The sequence below is a fragment of the Diadema antillarum genome, unplaced genomic scaffold (assembly GCF_040938485.1).
Source record: "Diadema antillarum isolate AM-2024a unplaced genomic scaffold, OU_Dant_1.0 seq00000376_RagTag, whole genome shotgun sequence".
Taxonomy (NCBI): Eukaryota; Metazoa; Echinodermata; class Echinoidea; order Diadematoida; family Diadematidae; genus Diadema; species Diadema antillarum.
Window position 1 is genome coordinate 755,001 of NW_027271375.1, and position 22,211 is coordinate 777,211.

Genomic DNA, 22,211 nt, shown 5'->3' on the forward strand with positions numbered 1-22,211 from the left:
TCCAGAAAGATAAACTTCGCCATATTTACCATGAGCTTGGAAGTTTTGTGAGGGAGATATTTGCTCATATCCGTCATATTTTGTGTGCTATTTGTTCTGTGTGCTGCACGGGAATATAGTAGGAGGCTTACGCCTTGACGACGGTCGTATTACAGTATTTTGACCGCAAGGATGAGTAGTCTCGAAACTACTGCAGATTTTCCTTTCTAGCACATCGCTTTTCTGCAGTTCCGAAGGAATGATGATGCGCCTGTTGTTTTGTCCATCAACTGGTATGGTTGCTCCGCAGAAACGGCTCTATCGACTGACGTTTCTTCTACTCGGTTATACCCTGATAGCAGTCTGTGTTGCTCTTCTCCTGGTCAGCCATCACCATGGATATTATACCGAATCATCCGAGAAGGGGAGATTTGCTTGGCTGACTCACGCCTTGAGAGGGGAGCGGAGTGGGACAATCTCTCAAACGACCGCTCCGAAGACGTTGGGTGGTTCACAAGGGGGTAACGCGACAACGATTGGTACCAAAGACGCAATGGGTGTGGCCACGACTCAGGAGCAACAAAGGACCACGATCCGACCACACTCGTCTGACTACATCCTCCTCGACACAAATAAGGTATAGGCTCCACGAATTAGATCAAAAACCAAGTCAATACTTTTCAGTTAGAGCCCCTCACAACAGAGATATGGCCATCTTACCCATGTTACCGAAGAAATTAAAATCGACATTGGTATACATTGACACTGTAATAACTTTGTGAGATTGTCTCCTATCCTATACGTGGAAATCTATGCGTGTTTGTGTGTGAGCGCGGTTTCAATTAATTGATAATTTTGTGACCTTTCGTGCCCAGTGCCTAATTGATTAACGGACTCAGCAAAAATTAATGATGAATATAGGTCACTAGCTTTGAGCGTCATTGCAATCATATTGATATCAAAGCCCACCCTGGTTTAATTGCCAATAGAATGATAAGGAAACTGTCCACTCTATTAGCCATGGTACATCAGTGGCAGTGAATGCCCATTGCCATACCTATAATTAAGACTTTGATCCCGTTGAGGTCTTCTTGATCGCCCACCCTCTCAAGAGGAGAGGTCAGAATTAAGGATCATAGGTCGTTGTCGCGTCCATCTAGTGGTGATATCTCCGCAGAAATAATGTTTGTGAAGGATTACAGTGTACTTATAGCTGCAGTGCACATAACTAATGAAAGGAGAATACAAGTATGTTGAAGAACTCTAAACTTCCACATGTTTTGTTTAAAGTGCCGATATATATCACATCCATGCATTATGTGTTGAGGTTATAATTTATATTCGTCACGAAATTATCAAATTTTTTGTACACACACACACACACACACACACAACTTAAACACAAGAACAAGTTTAATAAGCACATTCTTCGTATACTGCAAAACTGAAATCGTTGAAAAGGTGTAGTTTCAGTAAGTTGTGTATAATTTACATAATTATTTTCTGTTTTTTTAAAACAAAATTTTCATGTTTATTCCCAAATTGAGAGCTATGAGACGATGACATCAGCTCTGGTTTAGTCTTCTTTGGATTTGATTTTGGTAGATATCGTCAATTTCTTTAAAGCAGATGAAACTCTCAAATTCGAAAATGTATTGTGCGACTCTCCTTTCTTCCACTGAACTTGAATCCATAATATACAGTATAGATGTTCCCTTTAAATGCGCGAAAACCGATGCAGCAGCTCTACCGGTTTTAATGTGCCATAATTATAATTGATAAAAATATTTGTGTCAATCTCTTAAAAACACTGACATTTCGCTGGTCAACATAGCTATTATGACCGACCGATTTGATAGCTCAAATATTTACTATATACACCTCATATACTAGAAACAGGAGGCTTTTCTGGCCGACTGCGCGGAATAATTTTTGCAGTTACCGCAAACTATAATACAGTGACCATACTTGAACGTTTTGTTTGTGTATAATCACGTACATTGACATAATGATGTTTGTTGTCCGCGTGTTGGTATCAGTACAGAAAAGATGACGAAGTAGGATAGTAATGCATTTTAGTCCAGCAGTGCTATTTATTCAAACCAAATTTTCGATGCTTACACGCGTCTTCTTCAGGGTCGACATGAATATATGCATAATAGGCCTATACATGAACACACATACTAGAATATATCTAATTATCTATAAACATACACGCAGACAAGGACCTGAAAACGTCGAAAGTTATAGTATAAATAAATGGTATAGGGTTCGTGCGTTTAGGCTCTAACTTATTCATACATATTTTTCATATTATCCAGCTCAATCTCAAAAATGGAAAAGCAGCACCACATGCACACAGATTTTCCTCTCGACACTGTGAACATGACTTAATTAAACCTGACGAGTAATTTGCTTTAATTCAATATACATATTACATATATATATATATGGTATCATGCTTTCTTTCCTCTCTAGCTAATACAGTGTACTCATACCAAGGACCTCCTTGCTCAGAATAAAGCCCAACAGTACAATACACTCATTCACCGCTCCAATAGTATTGTCCCATTTTTTTTCTTTGACATACTGTACAATAGAAGCCCGACATCCATTGCGGTCGCTGTGCGTTAGTCTTCAGTTCAGGCCACTTACTGCATTCTGGGATGGGAGCGGAGATCGACAGCGCAGACTGTGTGATACGACAAAACACGGCCACCGTGTTGGGCTATGCCAAGGACGTTGGGAGGCGCACCACGGTGCGCGTCGTCGGCCACGTCAATCTCCGACGTAGCCTCAATCGTTCTCCGAGGGTACAGGAAGAGATCTTACGTAACCCGTCGTCCCGCATCTCGACGCTCTACGTACCATGGTTGTTCTGGGAGAACATCAACAGGACTACGGACAAAATCTACAAACTCGCGCGCTCCTTGCGCGCCAAATACCCGGATGTGCAATATGTGTTTCAAAATGACGAGCAGATGAGCCAAATGGAGGACTTGTTCTTGGAGCAGACCGGGCTAAACAGGTCTCGTTCACCACCTTGCCTTTATCATTCCTTCCCTTTATTTATTCAAGACATAACGAGCTCTTACCTTTATTTTGATGGACGCAATTAACATTCAAAGGAAATTCATCTTCTTGTTGTTTTTCAAGGCAAGGTTGTAATCACGATCTTAAACTTGTTTCATTCCGTTTAATTGCCTAAAGTCATTGATTAAAGGTGCATGGTCCCCGTGTTTTAGTCAAATGCGTACGCGGGCGCACGGCGCAAGTTTCCTATAGAGACCTACGCTATCGACTTCTCTTTGGCGCTTACGCTTTGGCCCACTTTCCCCGAGTCCGAAGAAGTCCGATTCACTGTAGTCAGTGGTCCGATCACAGTTCGGCTCATGATTCGGCTGAGGGGGATGACAGCTTTAGCAAACTTCTTTTGTGATGTCATAATAACAAGCACATAATATGCACGCACCCTGGCATTACTACAGACTGCGCGATGCGCAGAGAAGACAACAAAGGCAACGTTACTTAGCAACACCTACGCACTTTACTCTTGATGACAGCTCTACTTCGGTAATCTTCGTGTCAATGCTAACGGTGATCGTCAGTATCATCAACAGCGCCATCTACACTACCGGGACTATGCCCCTTTAAATAATATTGCACTGAAATTTGGAAACCATAATTAAAGGCCTACAGCAAAACAAAATTATCCAATCAGGCGAATATAGGCCTAGGCCTAGATAATTAACTATTCCTCTGCTAGTTAAATTTGATTCATGAAGGACGTAAAATCTGGTTACGAAGTGATGCAACACCTCTTCAACATCACATACATTATTCCTTCGTGCGATTTTTCTTTTCCCTTTCCCTGTGACAAGCAGTGAGCTATTGCTTACGACAGTCAGGTGTTAAAATGACTGTCATATCCATAGCGCTTAAGAACTGTACCATGAGAAATTGCCAAAAACAAAGAAATGAAGCCCCTTCCCTTTAGAAGTAATTGCTAAGGTTATATTACTCTGCAATGATTTATCTGAAAAATATAAATCGAATCTCGTTGAATTCGTTTGAAAGACAGATAGGTAAAGGTTGGCAGCTAGGTCTATTGGACACTTGTGAGACAAAGATCAAAAGAATATCTTATCTAGCGCATATTGCATCCACGGAATTATGATTAGTGTGTGTGGTGCAAACAACCATGCAAATACTTTTAAAATCGTTATTTTTCTTATGATGTCTTAACTATTCTTTCTGATGATTTTGCTTTATTCATTAATCGCGTTGAGACAACTTGCTCAATATTTGGCGTTTCATTGCAATTAACTTTGTTTTTTCTTCGTCTGTTAATGGCACTCATATTTACTGTTCTTGCTCGGCCATAGGTCTGAAATAGAAACGTGGTTCAGTACGGGCTTCCATTCTTTTCTCTTCGCCTTGGATGTGTGTGAGAGCGTCGTCTGTTACGGTCTTTCAGATGCCGATTACTGCAAGTAAGTGTAGCAATCACTCTCATTCACGCCACACAGTCACAGGAGAACACGATACACATCTTTTGGGGAATAACATCCACATCGGCCTGTCACTTTATTCCGGCCATGTTAATCCTTCTCTGCATGACCCCGTCTTGACATAGCTGGCGCTATAACAACACTACATCACCCCTTTCCTTTGAAAGATAAGTCTCATCATGTGTTCTTTCAACATACGTATACATGTTGTTGGAATAACAACTTTCTTTTGTTTTCTTTAAAACAAAATTAATGCATCTTAAGTTGTTGTTTGTAGGTGTTTTTTTTTTCATGAAGTCTAATTCAAAAGAAAACATCACGACAACTGTTTGGGCTTGTTTGAGTGCTAAGTATCATAAAATACTGAGAAGCATGCACTTTGATATTCCATATCATTTCAGAATTTTTTTTTTTCTCAAATACTCTCAGAGAGATTTTTTTCTGTTAATTTTTTTTTTCTAACCTCTTCCATCCCCTTTTCTTTTCTTTCTTTTTTTTAACTATAACTAACACATGTATACTCGTTTTCTTTCCTTGCGTATACACGTACTAATAATGCAAGTTTCTTTTGAACACTTAAAACTATTAAATACAGGTACACTGTATACAGGGAACTATCCTGTGTTCCACCATAACATGTTAGCTACGAAAAGATATGTCATGTAGGCATGACAAAAAACCACACAAGTAAATATACTGTATGTACACTTCAACTGAAGTGCAGATGCAAAACATGGAAAATCGATTAACACAACAGTTTTCAGAGTTCAAAAGTCCACGAAAAAAGTCCACAAATTAACGCTTCTTGCTTTCACTGCGCAGCAGTTCTGGTTTGTAACTCTTTTTTTTTTTCGTCCAACCAACACACAAAATGTATCCTTTGCGTAAGATTGTCACTCATCATTAACTTGTACTGTGTTCATATGTTTGAAAATAAAACGTGGATTTTCTATCACTTTCAGGCATCCATGGAGTCCAAACCGCTTCCTGTTGGTACAAAATAATTAAAGTCGTGTCCGTGTGGGATCTCCGATGCAGCAAATTGTCATATGATTCTAAAGCATTCTTTCATGTCGTCACTTGTGAATACAACTTTTGAAAATTAGAGGAGACATCCGAATAAAATTCGGAGCACTGACACTTTCACTATTTCCTTTTTTTTCGAGGGTAGAACACATCACTTGTGAAACAATGTAGATCGCGAGCACACACATTTTCCAAGTGGTGATTCAATTGAAAGGAAAAAAATGTAAACCGCGAACACACATTTTCCTGTGCAATTGAGAAAAGCAAATCGCGAAAACACACTTTCCATGAGGTAAAACGCGAACACACACTTTCCTGTGCAATTGAGAAAAGCAAATCGCGAATAACACACTTTCCATTAGGTAATTCAATGAAGGAAAAAAAGTAAAGCGAACACACATTTTCCTGTGCAGTTGAGAAAAGCAAATCGCGAACAACACACTTTCCATGAGGTAAAACGCGAACACACACTTTCCTGTGCAATTGAGAAAAGCGAATCGCGAACACACTTTCCAAAGAGGTAATTCAATGAAGGAAAAAATGTAAACCGCGAACACACACTTTCCTTTGCAATTGAGAAAAACAAATCGCGAATAACACACTTTCCATTAGGTATTTCAACGAAGGAAAAATGTAAAACGCGAACACACACTTTCCTGTGGGGTTGAGAAAAGCGAATCGCGAACACACTTTCCAACAGGTAATTCAATTTCAGTAGACAACATAATCATGGAACCTCACTGGCATTCGCGCTTGTCTTCGGGAGCGTCGAAGGGGACCGCGCAAGATTGGGTGAGGTCGTCGGTCAGCTTCAGCCTGGTCAGCGACTGGGTGGAACGCATCTGTGACGTCGTCAAACTCGTCTTCGCTGTCGTTTTCAGAGCGGCGAGCGACTCTAGCATCCACCTTCTTGAAGAATGAGACGTTACGCGTTATTTCCTTGTTGCCTCTCCGTGCTACAATGGTAGTACCCATTTTGCGAACTACTCTGAACGGGCGGGGATCAAACGGGGAGCTTGCTTTAGACGTCTTGGGTTGTCTCACCAGGACGACGTCTCCTTTCTTCAGGCTGCTGTCCTTGCATTTCAGCTGTTGGTCTGCATGCTGTTTCATTTTCTGTTTCTGCTCATCATCTCTGGTTTTCATGGTGTCGTTGAGCTGCTTGTCTGCATGGAGTGAGGTGAATGAGGGTAGCTCACACTTCAACTCACGACTGTTCAGAGCAAAACATGGTGAAACGTTGGTAGTTGCATGTGGCGTGGCCCTGTACTGGCGAAGAAATCTGAAAAGCTGCTGCTTCCAGCTCTTCCGTTCTGTGCGGGCAGTTCTGATGGTCTTTACCAGCACTTTGTTGAAACGTTCCACGACGCCGTTTGCCCTTGGCCAGTATGGAGTGATCTTTCTGTGGGCAAAACCAAGATGGCTGGCAAATTCCGAGAACTCGTGGCTGGTAAATGGAGGGCCATTGTCTGTCTTTAAGATCTCTGGGATACCTTGTCTGGCAAATATGGCGTCGAGTGCCGGCAGGGTTGCCTTCGATGATGTGGAGGTCACCACCTCAACCTCTGGGTACCGGCTGTATTCGTCTATGACAACCAGCAAATATTCCCCTGTTGGCAAAGGGCCAAGGAAGTCAGCTGATACTTCTTGCCATGGGCCTGTGGGGAGCGGTGTCATCTTCAGTGGCTCAATCCTTTCACCTCCATCAATTTGAGCTGCTTGGCATGGTAGGCAGGATTTTATTTTGTCTTTCACCATCCTGTCAATACCAGGGAACCACACTTTCTCTCGAAGTAGGCCTTTTGTTTTGACAACTCCCTGGTGAGAAGCATGCGCAAGTGCAATGGCTTTGGATGCCAATGACATCGGGAGCACCAACCTGGTTCCTTTCAGCATCACTCCATTGTGCACTGCGAACTCATCTTTGCATGAAACATATGGTCGTAGCTCTGGTTTTGTCCAGTTCTCATGCTTCTGTGTAGTGACTGCATGCATCAGAGCTTGCATTGTGTCATCGTTTGCTGTTGCTTCTCTGACTTCGTCTATGGTCATTGCTTTCGGCACGGCATTTTCACAGACATAGTTCAGGTACTCGTCTGTCTTCCTGGCGAATTCATCAGACCTTGGATGTCTGCTTAGGAAGTCAGCGGGGTTTTCGTCATCTCGCCCCCTCTGGTAGATCAGGGTGCTGTTGTAGGGCATCAATCTCAAACGCCATCTCTCTATCCTTGCTGACATGGGCGTCTGCTTCTGGAAGATTCTGAGTAGTGGTTTGTGATCTGTGATCACCTTGAACTGGGCCCCATAGAGATAGAGATGGAGTGTTCTACTCCCCAGACAACAGCTAGCATCTCTCGTTCTGTCTGTGAGTATCTGCTTTCTGTGTCAGACAATGATCTGCTGGCATATGCGATTGGCTGTTGTTTCTGACACAAGATTGCTCCAAGCCCAACCGGGCTTGCATCAACGATCAGTTCAGTGGGTTGGCTTGGGTCGAAGTACGGCATTATCTTTCAAGGTGTTTGTGAGAGCTCTCTTCAGTTTGTCAAATGCCTCTGATTCCTTTTCTTCCCATTTCCAGGCAGTGTCTTGATGTGTGAGTGGTCTCAGCGGTGCAGTGATTGTTGCATAGTCTGGTATGAATCGGGAGATGTACACCGCAAGACCAAGTAGGGACTTTACCTCCTTAGCATTTGTTGGTGCCTCAGCATTGACGATGGCTGCCACCTTCTTTGGATCTGGGCTTAGTCCTTTCTCACTGAACATGTGACCATAGAACTTGACTTCACTGTGTGAGAACCTGCATTTGTCTGGGTTCAGTCGAACATTGTATTTCTGGAGACGATCTAAGACTGCTTTCAGGTGTTTGTCATGGTCAGCTTGTGTTTTGCCATACACAATGATGTCGTCAGACACATTCTTAACTCCTTCCAGGCCTGAGAGGAGTTCTGCAACTGCGGATTGGAATATCTCTGAAGCTGCATTCACACCAAACATGAGGCGTTTGTATCTTCTTAGTCCCACATGTGTACTGAAGGTAGTGATGTACCTGCTTGACTCGTCCAGCTCAAACTGATGATAACCAGCAGTCAGGTCCAGTGTGCTGAACACGCAGGAGCCGTTCATGTCCTCGATCAATTCGTCTAGGGTAGGCATTGGATACCGTTCCCGCTTGATGGCTTTATTGGCTTCCCTCATGTCGACGCAGATCCTGACTTGGCCTGTTGATTTGGGGACAACCACGATGGGGCTCACCCACGGAGTTGGTCCATCAATCTTTTCAATGATGTCCAGCTGTTCAAGTCGAAGAAGTTCCTTCTCCACATCTTTCCGTGTGTGAAAAGGTATTCGTCTGTGCTTCTGTTGTTTGGGTTGAACAGATTCATCAATGTGCAGCTTGATTTTCCTGTCTTTCACCTTCCCTATACCCTCAAACATGTCAGGGTATTGTGACTGAATGTCATCGGTCGTCAAGTGATGATCTGAAACCTGGTGAATTGTGATTAGGTTCAGTTTATTCGCCGTTGCATAGCTGAGGAGATTCCCCTTGGCCTGGACGACATGGAAGTCTGCAAAACAGGACGCAGTTTCCGAGTGCAGTTCTACACGAATCACGCCTTTCACTGGCAAGGGTGTGTTTGAGCCGTAGGCATACAACTGGGATGTGGGTCTGGACATTGGCAAGGATTGCTTGCTTCCAAGCTTCTGATAAGTTTCTTCATCTAGGATGTTCACAGTCGTGCCAGAGTCGATTACAGCCTTTATCTTGGTTGGCCCAGCAAAAACCTCGGTCATAGGTAGATGATTCAGGTGATACGCTACCATCTGTCTGTCACCAACAGTGAACGTGTATTGGTCATCAGAAGATTCCGATTCCGCTACCTGATTGACCCTCTTAGACTTATGTTTGTTCACCTTCCTGTCTCCATATGTCCTCCTTGCATTGTTCTGCTTCCGTTTTGAGTGGCAGACTCGCTCAAAGTGACCAAACTTGTGACATAGCCTGCATTCTTGTCCTGTGGCTGGACAAGTATCCTTGTGCGGGTACGGGCCTCCACAAAAGTAGCATGTTGCATGCGAGTCCCTATTCCTGGACTGACTACGGCCCCTCGAATGAGATCTCTGCCCTTTCTTGCTTCGGAAATTAGAGCGAACAGCATTAACATCGTCTGCATGGTCACCTGCTTGCATCTGCTCGAGATTATTCCCATTGCTATGGAAGGTTGAATTGACAGTAGGCCTAGATCTACTCCCTTCTAGTATGTGTGCCTGCTGCTCACTGGCCTCAAGGGAACGACCGGTTTCGAGTAACTGTTGCAAGGTTAGGTCTTCTCCTTTGCAGAGGGCCTGTCGCCGTAACCGTGGAGATGAACCATTCATGATTATCTGGACCATGATTTCACGATCAGCATTGTGAAATTTGCAATTCTGGGCAAGTTGGCGGAGACGTGTGACAAAATGGTCTATCGATTCATTTGCTTCTTGCTTGGCCTGACGAAAAATGTATGCCTCATACAGAGAATTGGACTTGGGGCTGAAATATTTATTCAATGCAGCTACAGCTTTGTCATAGTCGGATTCTTGGCCAACGTCTTGCAAAGTGTCAAAAATCTCATCCACTTTCGGACCTGCATAGTGCAGAAGTGCTCTCTTTCTCTTAGGATCTGATACGCCCATAGCAACCATCAATCGCTCAAAACGGCCAAGCCACTTACCCCAGTCCCATTGTTGTGGCCCTGGATTCTGGTCGATTTCCACAAAGGGTGGGAAGGCAGGGAGTCCCAGCTGACTCATCGTGGTAGAGCTGCTGATGAACGACTATCACCTCACAGTGAAAACTCCATCTACACACCGCTGATAACGGGAATGCACGGTAGACTGTTTACATGTATGGCTATGGGTTGCGTACTGTACTATGTAGACCGTACGTAGCTACGCGGTGTAGGCCTACCGCAATACACGTACAACGTCAGGCACAGTTCAGTTGCATGTAACTACAGTAGGGCCTACTAGTGGGGTAGCTTAGTGAAATTATCGTGACACGGCGGACAAAAGCATGATTTTTTCACCAAAGGTACTTCATGATGTACCTTCTCAAAAAATAGGGTGCTCCAAAAAAATTGATGCCGGGAAGGAGGTCAGAGGTCAAAGGTCAATGACCTTTATTTGTGAAATAGGTTTTTTGGCTATTTCTCACGTCAGGAATATCCAATCTGGATAAAACTTGGCAGGTAGAATATTGAGAACAAGTAAAATGTTTTGACTGAATTTGGAGTGAATTTTCCTAAGGTCAAAGGTCAAAGGTCAATGAACTTTTTCTAAAAATAATGTTTTTGTTTAGTTCTCCAGGTAGGAAGATTCACTTTTCACAAAATTTGATATGAACGTTATATAGAAGGTACCAAGAGTATAAAGCACGGGTCAAATATAATTGTTGATTTGTACGTTGCCATGGCAACCAAAAACTAGGGTTTTTAGTTGAAGTTAGTTACAGGAGGCTATTTTTCAGTTTGGAAGAGATTCCATTTGAATAGGTACAACTGATCGACGGGATGTATAGAGGTTTGAAATACTTTTGATTAGTGTTAAGTGGTATGTTGCCATGGCAACTACATATATAGATTTTGGTTAAACTTAAAGAAAACTTTAGAACGTCCGTGAATTTGAAGAGATTTCCATCACGGTTGGTATAATTGATAAACAAAAAGTCGCCAGACAAAGATTTTTCACCTTCATAGCATGTGGGTTGAGTGAATGCAGCAACAATAAAAGAACACATCAGTGAGAGTTTGAGGAAAATTGGACAATCCGTTCTAAAGTTATGAATTTTTGAAGTTTCTGCTCAGTCGAGGCTGGATGAGAAGACTACTGTACCTTGTAATGTCACATGTGTACAACGATATAAAGAATGAATAAAGAAAATTCAACATATTTTCACTTTAAAAAGGATACTCGACTTCTTTTTCAGAAGGCAGGGGGATTAATATTACCCTTAATATATGTCAGTAGCAAGTCAAAGAAATGTGAACTTTATAAAAAAAAAGTATGGTTTTGTGAAATTCTCTTTTTATTTTCCTTACAATGTGCACATGTGACATCATACACTGCAGTAGTCTTTTCATCCAGCCGCGACTGTGCAGACATTTTAAAAAATCTTAACTTTTGAACGGATTGTACGATTTTTTCCAAGCTTTCTGTGATGTGTCCTACTTATATTGTTGTATTCACTCAATCCACGTGCGCATGAAGGTGGACTTGTCCTTGAAGGACAGATTCTGAAAGAGCAGACTCTAAGCTTTAAAATGATGTATCACTCAATTCAATGGATTCCCCTAACCTATCTGAATGATAATACCGGTTCTGAAAAGAAAGCACACACTCTGGATAAGTATGAACTGAGAAAAGAGGCTGCATTGTCTATTTTAGCGTTTAATCTTTACCAAGCTGTCTCATGTCATTATGTTCGTCTTTTCTTCCCCCCTCAAATTTTCATTCGAGTTTGTCATTATTAATTTTGATGATAAGAATGATGCCACAAGGCATTGTTTCGTAAAAATGCTTCAACTGCGCCTTCAGGTCCAAAATCTACATCAATATATATAATTTTCCTGATCTCCTCAACATTTTTCCAAAAATAAAGCATACACCTTTTATGCATTGAGTGCTCCTTTTTGTGGACAATTAAAGGCAAAAACCCAGAATTAGTGCTTGAAAATTATTCTTAAGTGTGAGTTACGGATAGAAAGAACCTCTGTAAAAAAAAAAAATGAATCTGTATAATCAATGTTAAGTATTGTTAATAACACAAAATGTGAACAATATTTTTTATAATAACATGTTTCCAGACTAAACTATCCGCATTTATGCTTTAATGAGAAAAATACTGATATCTCCTTATATGTTTGCTTTGATTGCAAAAACTGTATATGGTAGGATGTCTTGTGATACAACAGGGGGGGGGGGTATTTCATGAAGCAGTTTGGTCGGATATTTTTCTGACAAACTGTTACAAACTACAGAAATCCTTGCATCTGATTGGCAGAGAGCAAATTTGTCCGACAACTTGTCGGACAAAATGCTTCATGAAATGCCCCCAGACCTACACATATTATTCATGAAATGTGATATCCTGAAATTTTTTTTCAAGTCACTCTCCCAAAAGTATACATAGGACCTTTAAGTTTTTCTTGTGTTTGTTCCTGGCAGATTACTAGTACACTAACGCTCCAATCCATGGTGACCTAACGGGAATTAAGGAAATTAAAATAAATATACTGAAAACCAAAACTACAGATACCGATAACTTTCTTCTCTCCCCACCCCACCCCTTCTTTTTGGTTTCTTGATATACTAGTAGATCTAGCTGACTTTGATAATTGTCATTATGTAACATCATCTTCAATTGACAAGGCGATAAAACTTAACAATCATAATTATGCTGCTGGATTAATGGGGTTAGTTAAACTATTGTTGTTTTTAATGTACCATACTTTTTCCTCCTATCAATCACAATATGTATTTTGGGTGGAATGTATTTTGACATAAAGCATCATTGAATCAACCGCCTTTGGGGTCGGGAATTTTGTCATTATATTGTGATTTAGATTCTGCTCTATGCCGATTTTGTTTTATTTTTATCAACTTTGTAAACTTCCCATAGACTTCATTCACCAGCCAACTACATCCCACCCCCTTTGGATAATGTGCACCAATCAAACATTGCTTTTACTTTTGAAAAACATGTCTATACATAGCTATCAGACCAAAAATATTCAAACGCTTTGATTCTTTATGAGTGAAATTACAAATATTAACATATATTCAAAAATATTCAAATTGTCTAAATTCAACTTCATCTGTAAAAACAAACTTTTACCCTTTTTGAACATTTGAATAACCCCCATAAGAAATAAGAAACATATAGAGAGGAGAAGTGCGGACTATAAAAAAATTCTTACGGGATCCGGGTAATCCCTGCGCTAATATGGAATTCACACAATCTTGGAGGAAATGGGTTAAATTTGTTTGGAAATATGTAGGGCAATACCCAAAAAACCTAAGTTCTCAATGGAATGTGCAGCTCTTCTACTGGTAAACTAGTGGTACTGGGAGAAAAAATGAGCTGTGACATACGTCCTACACCTGGTTCAGTCATTACCCAAGATTTAAAGTATGTGAGCCAGAGTCACATTTCACTCTTTGCCATTTCTCTACAGGAGGTAGACAGTACTAAAAAAAATCCTTTACCAGAAATAATATCAAATCATTTAATGAAAAGATGCTTAAGAAAACTGGACTGTTCCAACACACCTCCCTCAGGTCTGCAACACAGACTAAACCACCTGTTACCATAGGAAAACCAGTAAAAACGGTGTATTATTGTAAACATGCACATAATATGTCGTATTAAGGGTCTGAATTTTAAGACTAGCAACCATGTACATTGCATTGCATTGTACAGAAACCTGGCGAATGCCCTGTGTATAGTCTTTGAATTCAGACATTATTGTTATGTACAAATTAAGGGTATTTTCTCATTTTTTCTGTGAGCAGATTTCTTGGAGCACCCCCTAATTTTGATCCTCATATATATTCAAATGTCTGAGGAAAAAATCACACTTTTGTCCGGCGTGTCACGATTATCAGTATATTTGTCATTAAGCCACCCCACTATACGTCCGAAGCAGATCAACATATCTCGCTCGAAACGATCGGTAGTTACACCAGTTCAGAATGACAGTAAATGGAATTCAGTGTCATTTTCCGTAATTTACCTCGTCGCCATTTGTAGCAATCACTCTCATTCACGCGACACAGTCACAGGAGAACACGATACACATCTTTTGGGGAATAACATCCACATCGGCCTGTCACTTTATTCCGGCCATGTTAATCCTTCTCTGCATGACCCCGTCTTGACATAGCTGGCGCTATAACAACACTACAGTAAGTAATTGAACCTGCAGACAAAATTAATGACGATTATTATTATAATACATGGTCATGACTACAAACCTCATGCACATACAAATACAAATGAAACATACACGGGACTTCTCTACATACAAAACTAGAGAGGGGCCGTCAAAGGCGGCAGACCCACGCCTGAAGTACAAAGTCGGGGTAAACATAATGTGCATTCGGTCATCTACCAGAATTCGGTCACTTAATTGCCAGTGTGCTTTATCACCAGCCAGTGAGTTCTACCAAAGATCGTACACTGAGGTGTACGATCTTTGGTTCTACAGTCACATCACACGCAAAGTCACATCATTTCACATACGGTAACACTCATTCACAATAGGAAAGTCCTTTAGTCTCCTCCAAAAATCCATCGAATATCCAAAATTCCACCGTCAAAAGTGCAGAATCGGAACTTTTCCAAGCGCACGCGAATTAAGTCCAGTTTTAAGAGTATTGTCTACGCGACGGGTCGCCGAAAAAGCGCTGAAAATCGAGAAATACGCCGTTTTCTTGCGGGATATTTTGATTATAGCAAGCCGAGAGTGTGATGATATCAAAGGTCGTATGAGTGTACGATCTTTGATGGTATCCACAAAAGTGCAAAAAAAAAAACAAAATTTACGTACCCCCCAGGCAATTACCCCTATGATTAGTGTCTACGGGAATTATTCAATGCAAGGGTTGAATGCAATGTCTAACTGCACCAGCATTCGGTCACTAACGAGCGCCGCAACGTCCCCGATGCAATTTTGCACCAACAGTGTAGAGCGCGATGCATTGTCAGCGGCCTTGCACACGCATTGACATTGAGCGCGCATATCGTGCAGTGTGACTGCGACCGAGCAAATGCTCCTCCAACGAAAAAAACAATCAATGTTAATTTGAAAAACCATCAAAATACGGGCCAGTTTGTGACGACGGAGAACGAACTTTCATAAACCTAGAAGGACATAGTCCCTCAAATAGGCCTAAACGTAAATTTCGGAATTCTTACGAACATTTGAGCAGCGAAGTCGGATCGTTTGGGAGTTTATGTGTTCGTATGGTAGCGCAAAATCGCAAAGTGAGAAACGGGAAATTTTCGGAGTGGTCACTATATCATGGGGTCAAAACTTCAAGGTCACACAGAATTTGCAAGGGTCAACCGATTATCACCAAAATCTAATCGATTCTTTCCTGCCATTATCCAAACATCCCCTGAACATTTCGTGCAAATCCGTTTACCCGTTCTCTTGTTATCTTGTACACAAACAAACAAACAAACAAACAAACAAACAAACAAACAAAAAAACAAACAAACAAAAACAAACAAACAAACAAACAAACAAACAAACAAACAAACATACGGAACCCTTTACATAACCCCCTGCCGATTTTCATCGGCGTGGGTAATAAAAATAGGATAAAGGTCGTTGAGTATAAGAGGAGAGAGGATAGGAAGCTTCACGCGTGTCTTTAGTGAGGAGCTATATTAATTCTTGAAGATTTTTTGGGAAGAATCAAACATATTGAATAGAAAATAAGATATGAATTATAAAAATATGAGTAAAAACAAATTAGCAAGTCTGTGTGAGGTGTTGAGCAGCTCTCCGTTGGGGTTGTTTATACACAAATTCATCTATGTTCATATTTCTTCCGAGAAAAAAAAATCTGTTCTTGACTTATAATTTACTATAAGAGTAACACGTTTTTGCGTGTCCTCCTCTATGGATAAGTTCTGTCTTTGCCAAAATATTTGATAAAAATGAAAAACGGGGATTTTTTTTTTTTGCCATACCACCAAAAAACACCCAAACAAACAAACACAACAACAACAACAACAACAACAAACAACTACACACTGTCATGACAGTCTAATCCGTTTTGCGTTATTACTTTTTTTTTTGTTCCATCACAGACGGCAGCCAAAATCAAGAGTATACTATCATTACTACGAAACAAAACTTCTCGAATGTGCTTACACCAAGAGGCGGGAAACTAAGGTGAAGGGCGGCCATAAATTTCTGACGGAGAGGAGAATGTACGCGAGATGGGCGGCAGAACGCAACGTCACTTTTCGTGCGCCGGAGTGGCCGAAAAGTGCCTTCAACGTCACAGCTAAATTCAGCTCCCCGTACCTCAGTGTCTACCGAAAAGCCAAAGCAGACGGGACGTTCGACACCGCCAATGCTGATTCAGAGAGGGACAATGAGCTCGACATAATGGTCCATGTTCGACAACCGATTTTCCGCAAAGGTGGGAAATTTAAGCACAAGATTCCGACGCGTCTGATAAAGAGAAAAACGCAACATTAGAAGGCGTTTGGACGTTGGGTTAGATACCTGACGATGAAAAACCTCAAACGCATGCTCCTCCCATGATTAGAATATACACAGCAGCAACTGGCTTTACGATTTACGTCTTCTCTGTAGAGGAAGGGAATCGAAGTAGCCCGTCGTCGTCGTTGTTGTCGTCGTCATCTGCGACGGCGGCGGCGTTGTTGCAGTTGGTGCTTTGCTTTGTGTTTCGGGTAACAGTGATGTCTCTGTTCTGGGAAACACCAAAGTGTATCAAATTACATATACATACATGTATCAAAGGCCACTGCGCTCTCAACGAGAGGATTCCGGATTCGAGCCCTGACACTTGGACACCACGACCGGTGTCCTTTGCGCATGACACTTCGTCTACTATGTTATACAATACAAGGTTCCTCTCTGTTCAGGTGTGTGAATGACGTACCCGACTTGGCGCACCACGCACCCGGCATAATTCGACGTGTTCAAATAATTCATTTGAGTATATCATGATATTGACAGCACAATAAGGATGGCGAAAGCACTATCAGCTGATACACTAACAATTTATAAAGTAAAGTTAGTTAATGCATTAAAAAGTTATTCTTTTTTTCTCATGAAGTAAAGTCTTTTGATACCTAAAACATGTTTAACCCGATATCACAATGTTCTTCTGGTTATCGTAAGTCCAGAATCAAGACCTACACTTTGGAAACACGTTTCTCACTTCATCGTGTATTTCGTTGTCATATTGACATAAGAGTCTGCAAGTCCTGGGGGGTGTTTCACAAAGCCGTTCTTACAGTTAAGGAGGACCGACTGGTGATCAGTTCTTTATGTGCTATACTTATGAGAATCGCAGTAATTTAGCACAAGAACTGATCACCAGTCGGTCTTAAGTCCTTCTTAACTTTAAAAACGGCTTTGTGAAACCCCCCCCCCCCCCCCCGAACCACGCGTGTGCGTAAAGAGCTGATAGATCTACTTGACCTAACACATCAAACAATGTATTTATTCGATGATTTGTGACTACTGGTTGAATTTGTGTGTACGAAGCATTCACTGTTCATATAATGCTCAGTCGTGTTGTGCAATATAAAATTTCGCACATAATAACGGGGAATCAATGTTCTACTTCTTCTATAATCTTCAAAGGGCTATAAATTAAATGCAGCCTATCAGCAGCTCTTGGCTACGAATTAAAGGGAGGAGCTACGGAATAATAAGAGCGTATAATATGTGCTTAATCAATTTCACGTACTAGTAAACCTGAATTATATGTTACTTATTGCCGTTTTCATTAATGTTATGCTATACCCGATTTATTTGAACATTCGTGATGCTTGGCATTTCATAGTGGATGACGTACATCTCGAAACAGAATGTCGCAATGTTGTATCACATGATTTAGTGAAAGTATTTTCATAGTAACACAAACCCCAATTTCTTTCTTTCTTTTTTGGTATCTTTTCACGAAAGTTATTTGGAAGCATCTCCATTCAATTCATTGCATGATCTGCTCGGGAAGTGTTGCTGCGTCTTATGTATTTCCAGCAATGCGTACAAAAACATGCTCTGCTTTATGAAACATGTTGTTTCGGTGCTAACATGTCACAAATTACTAGACTTAAATCTACAACAATGGTTATTCATCTTTTTTCGTAGTCTAAAATGTTAATTATATTGCGAGGAAACTTCCACTCTATGAGTGGATGTATCATTTGCCAAAGGTTGGTAACACGAAAGTGTTTTCCCAGAGGAGACCATGATATTTTCATATACATGTGAGAAAAGGGGGGGGGGATGGATATGGTCCTAAATTCGACTATCCGATATAATATTATACAGATTGCCTTTAAGATGATGAAATGTAACTCTTGACATCCCCGCGGGAGTTATATGTTTTCCCCAAAATATTGTCTCGAGAGGAAAATGTAACTCCCAAGGGACTCGACTGTCTAGTGTTATATTACTGTGATATCCAAAGCAATATGTTATACCATGTGCATGGTATACATAAAAACATGCACATAATTTCATCTAGCCCCGTTGGCAGCAGGTCAAGTTCCTGAAGAATATTGCCAGATGTGATGTCGCTGCTTCCAGTACAATTAACGACTTCGATCCTCACTGCATTGGTCACGTGATTGCATCAGTACTGATCATCGACCATGTATTATGTACAGACCAGATACTATACAATCTAATACATGTGATGTGTATAGGGCCTACATAATGAGAGCTCGCTTATGGTGATTTTATGATATTATTGGTATGCAAACTTATTGTTTTGGTACAATCTATATATTGGATCATACTGTAAATGGCTTGTATATTATGTACTTTGTTTGACTGTAAAATTATTTTGCTATGTTGAAGAATTCTGAAAGGAAAGGATCGAGACAAAAGTTATGAACTTGTTCCAAGGGCCTGTGATAATTTTCCACCACGTGAGGTGTGAGAGGTCTTTGTATAACTGCATGTTGATCTAGAAAGAGGTGGGCTGGTTGACAAATCCCTTATGGAACAGACACAGGTTCACACATTGTGATTTATGTGAAAATTTCAGAATTTCACATTATCTATATATGGAATTCGGACATTTTCACGTAAACCACATCGTGTGAACCTGTGTTAGTACGGGATAATTAAGAGAGAAACAATGTATGTATGTATATCATCGTGAGATTGGTACAGAAATTTTGTATGACATTGTATTTTTCCCCCATAGGGCTTTTTGTTATAAAACCAAAATGATACTTCTATACATATTTGTGTATAGCATTATAATAAAATTATTATTCATTACGTGCGCTCAGCAAAAAACAAAAAAACAAAAAACCAAAACAGAAAAAAGAAAGAAAGAAAGTAAATAATTATTCGAGTTCATAATTTTCATAAAAGATTTTGATGAAAATCAATGTATGATATAATATATTAAAGGTCATTTAATTGGCTATCAACCTAGTTATTCAATATTAAGGAAAACTTTACGCATGAGTGAACACATTTGTTTTTGTACTCCAAGGTACAAAAGTAAAAATAGCAGAAAGTGACATATCGTCTTTCATCTGCAATAATCATAACAAAAGACCAATTAAACACAATGAGAGACACATGAATGAAATAGCAAAAATAAGTTTTCGTTCTCTTTATCTCTTTATAACCTCAAACAAAACCAAAGTTGGAAACTTAAGGGGGGAAACTAAGAATTTTCTGTCAACTCAAGCTTCAAATGACATAGGGAGTAAGGGCACAAAGCTGTTTATTTCATTCATTCAATTTAGTAATTGAAGAATTCATGAGACAAACTCAAGAGCCAAATATAACTTACAATTTTCCTAATTTGAGAAATTAATTCAAAATCCTATCATTTTTGTTAATATTGCTTCTTCTCTCGTTTCATTTGAATTGGATTTGACAGAAAATTCTTCATTTTCCTCCATTTTTTAAGCCTTTATTGATCTTTAGAGCTTCAAAGGTATTATAAAGATCATAGGTATATTTTTGCCACTGAATTCATGTTTTTTAATTGTGTTAAATTTGTTTTTTTTTCCCTATTGTTACATGGAAGAGTATTCACGCATGAGTGACAACTTTTTTTTTTTACTTTTGTGGCTTGGAAGAGAAAAAGAAAAGTATTCACTCATGCGTAAAGTTTCTCTTTTTATCGACTTACGAAGCTGATAGTCAATCAAATTACCTTTCATGTGGTATATAACATAATACATTGATATTTAGCCAAAAAAGTTATGAGAAATATAAACTCGAAAAAGTGTTTTCTTTCTATTTCTATTTATTCAATTTTTTTTTTTTTGCTGAGTGTATAACAGAAAAACCCTCTTTCTGGACTCCAAGTTGTAGTACATGGTTAATAATCAAATGCAAACATGATGTCACTGATTATACAGTTTTCACTGATACACAAACACACACACACACATACACACACGTATACATAATATCACAGTCATCTGCAATCTATCACACACTAACGTGCACTAAGATATGCAAAGATACTTCTCTCCCTCTGCTCTATATACTATTAGTTATTGATATTTCTCTGAAGTTCAAATGTCGATTAATTTTTAACCTCAAGCCATGCACCAGCTCGTTTGCAGTTTTCTAACTGACTTTGTGCATTTCAGTGATCTGTAGGTAAAGTGACTATGTATAGCTGCTACATCAGTTCAACATCCAATATAAACAACGACGATCTCATCGCTTAAAGTGCAATTCCACTCAGAACAAAGTTTATTGCTGTGCATCACCCAAACGCTGACGTTGTTGCTCAACGTTAACGAAACTGAAGAGAATGTTTTTAAAGCGATAGATGTGAAGAGTTTGTTTGCAAAAACTGATATAAGTCCATTTTTGAAGATTTTGAAGTACCGTCTCAGTCATAAAGTACAAAATACATGTAATACCTTTTAAATGCTATATTGGTCACTACATATTATAAAGGTACATTTTTAAGTTATGGTCAAAAGAAGCAAAAAATTTCTTATTTTCTTTATTTTTCTTGACCTTTAATCGCAAATAAGATTATCCCCATTTGGCAAATATGGACTTATCGGTTTTTGCGAACAAACACTTCATGTATACACAGAACATCACCTTTTATTGTGGACAGATGGGCAGAGCTATGTCTACAATATGAATTAAAAAAAAAAACTATACCTTTTTTTTTGTTTTAACGGAAGGCAGATTCGCTTCTTACGAAAATTTAGCTAGTCTCAGAATGTCAAAGACGGTATTGCAACTCACAAACTACATGTAGGCCCTACTACCAAACAAAGAGACAAGTGTTCTTATTTCTTCCTTGAGATAAGTGAATGAACCATAAATCTTGTAAACACGGTACAAACGATTCTTATGATAACAATGATTCTAAAAGTGACATCCTTTGCCATCTTTGTTAATTCTTTTTTTCTTTTTTTTTTGAATTATGCAGTTCAAAGTTCATCACAATACTTAAAAAAGGAATAACATCACTCTTTAATTCTCTTTTCATGATTTGCGATTTTTTTTTCTAGTTCGTCAAAATAGATTTTCAAGAGCAAAGAAAAAGTGCAAGAATGTCATATTATAATGTGCTTGAAACTACTGTGTACTAGATATAAAAAAGATGTGCTATGCATCCAGTAACATTTATATCATTTTAAAACTGCAAATATTTTCTTCAAAAGTTCTTACGCACACCAAACAAATGTAGTCGGTATGATCTGAAGTCCTACACATTTCATCGAATGTACAATTAACACAAACATAACCTGTCATCAGGTTTGTTTGTTTTTCTGAATGATTCTCAAAAAAGAAGAAGAAGAAGAAAGCCAAGTCGTGTGACGGAAATCAACGTTTTCCTGCAATATTATAATACAAAGAGAAAAAAACACACAAAACGTATGCTATGATCATATTATTGTCGAAATTAATCATTTGTATTTGAATGCCT

At 39.7% G+C, this 22,211-nt stretch overlaps 1 protein-coding gene across 1 annotated transcript in view; it reads left to right on the plus strand.

Moving 5' to 3' along the window:
• LOC139731490 (alpha-N-acetylgalactosaminide alpha-2,6-sialyltransferase 5-like) overlaps window positions 1-5,711 on the plus strand; it is a 7,235-nt gene extending 1,524 nt beyond the window's left edge. The window contains exons 2-4 of the mRNA XM_071642374.1: window positions 290-616; window positions 2,580-3,007; window positions 4,365-5,711. Coding sequence (XP_071498475.1) covers window positions 290-616; window positions 2,580-3,007; window positions 4,365-4,476 — 867 coding nt within the window. The 3' untranslated portion in view covers window positions 4,477-5,711. The remainder of the gene's footprint in view (window positions 1-289; window positions 617-2,579; window positions 3,008-4,364) is intronic.
• The last annotated feature ends 16,500 nt before the right edge of the window (window positions 5,712-22,211 follow it).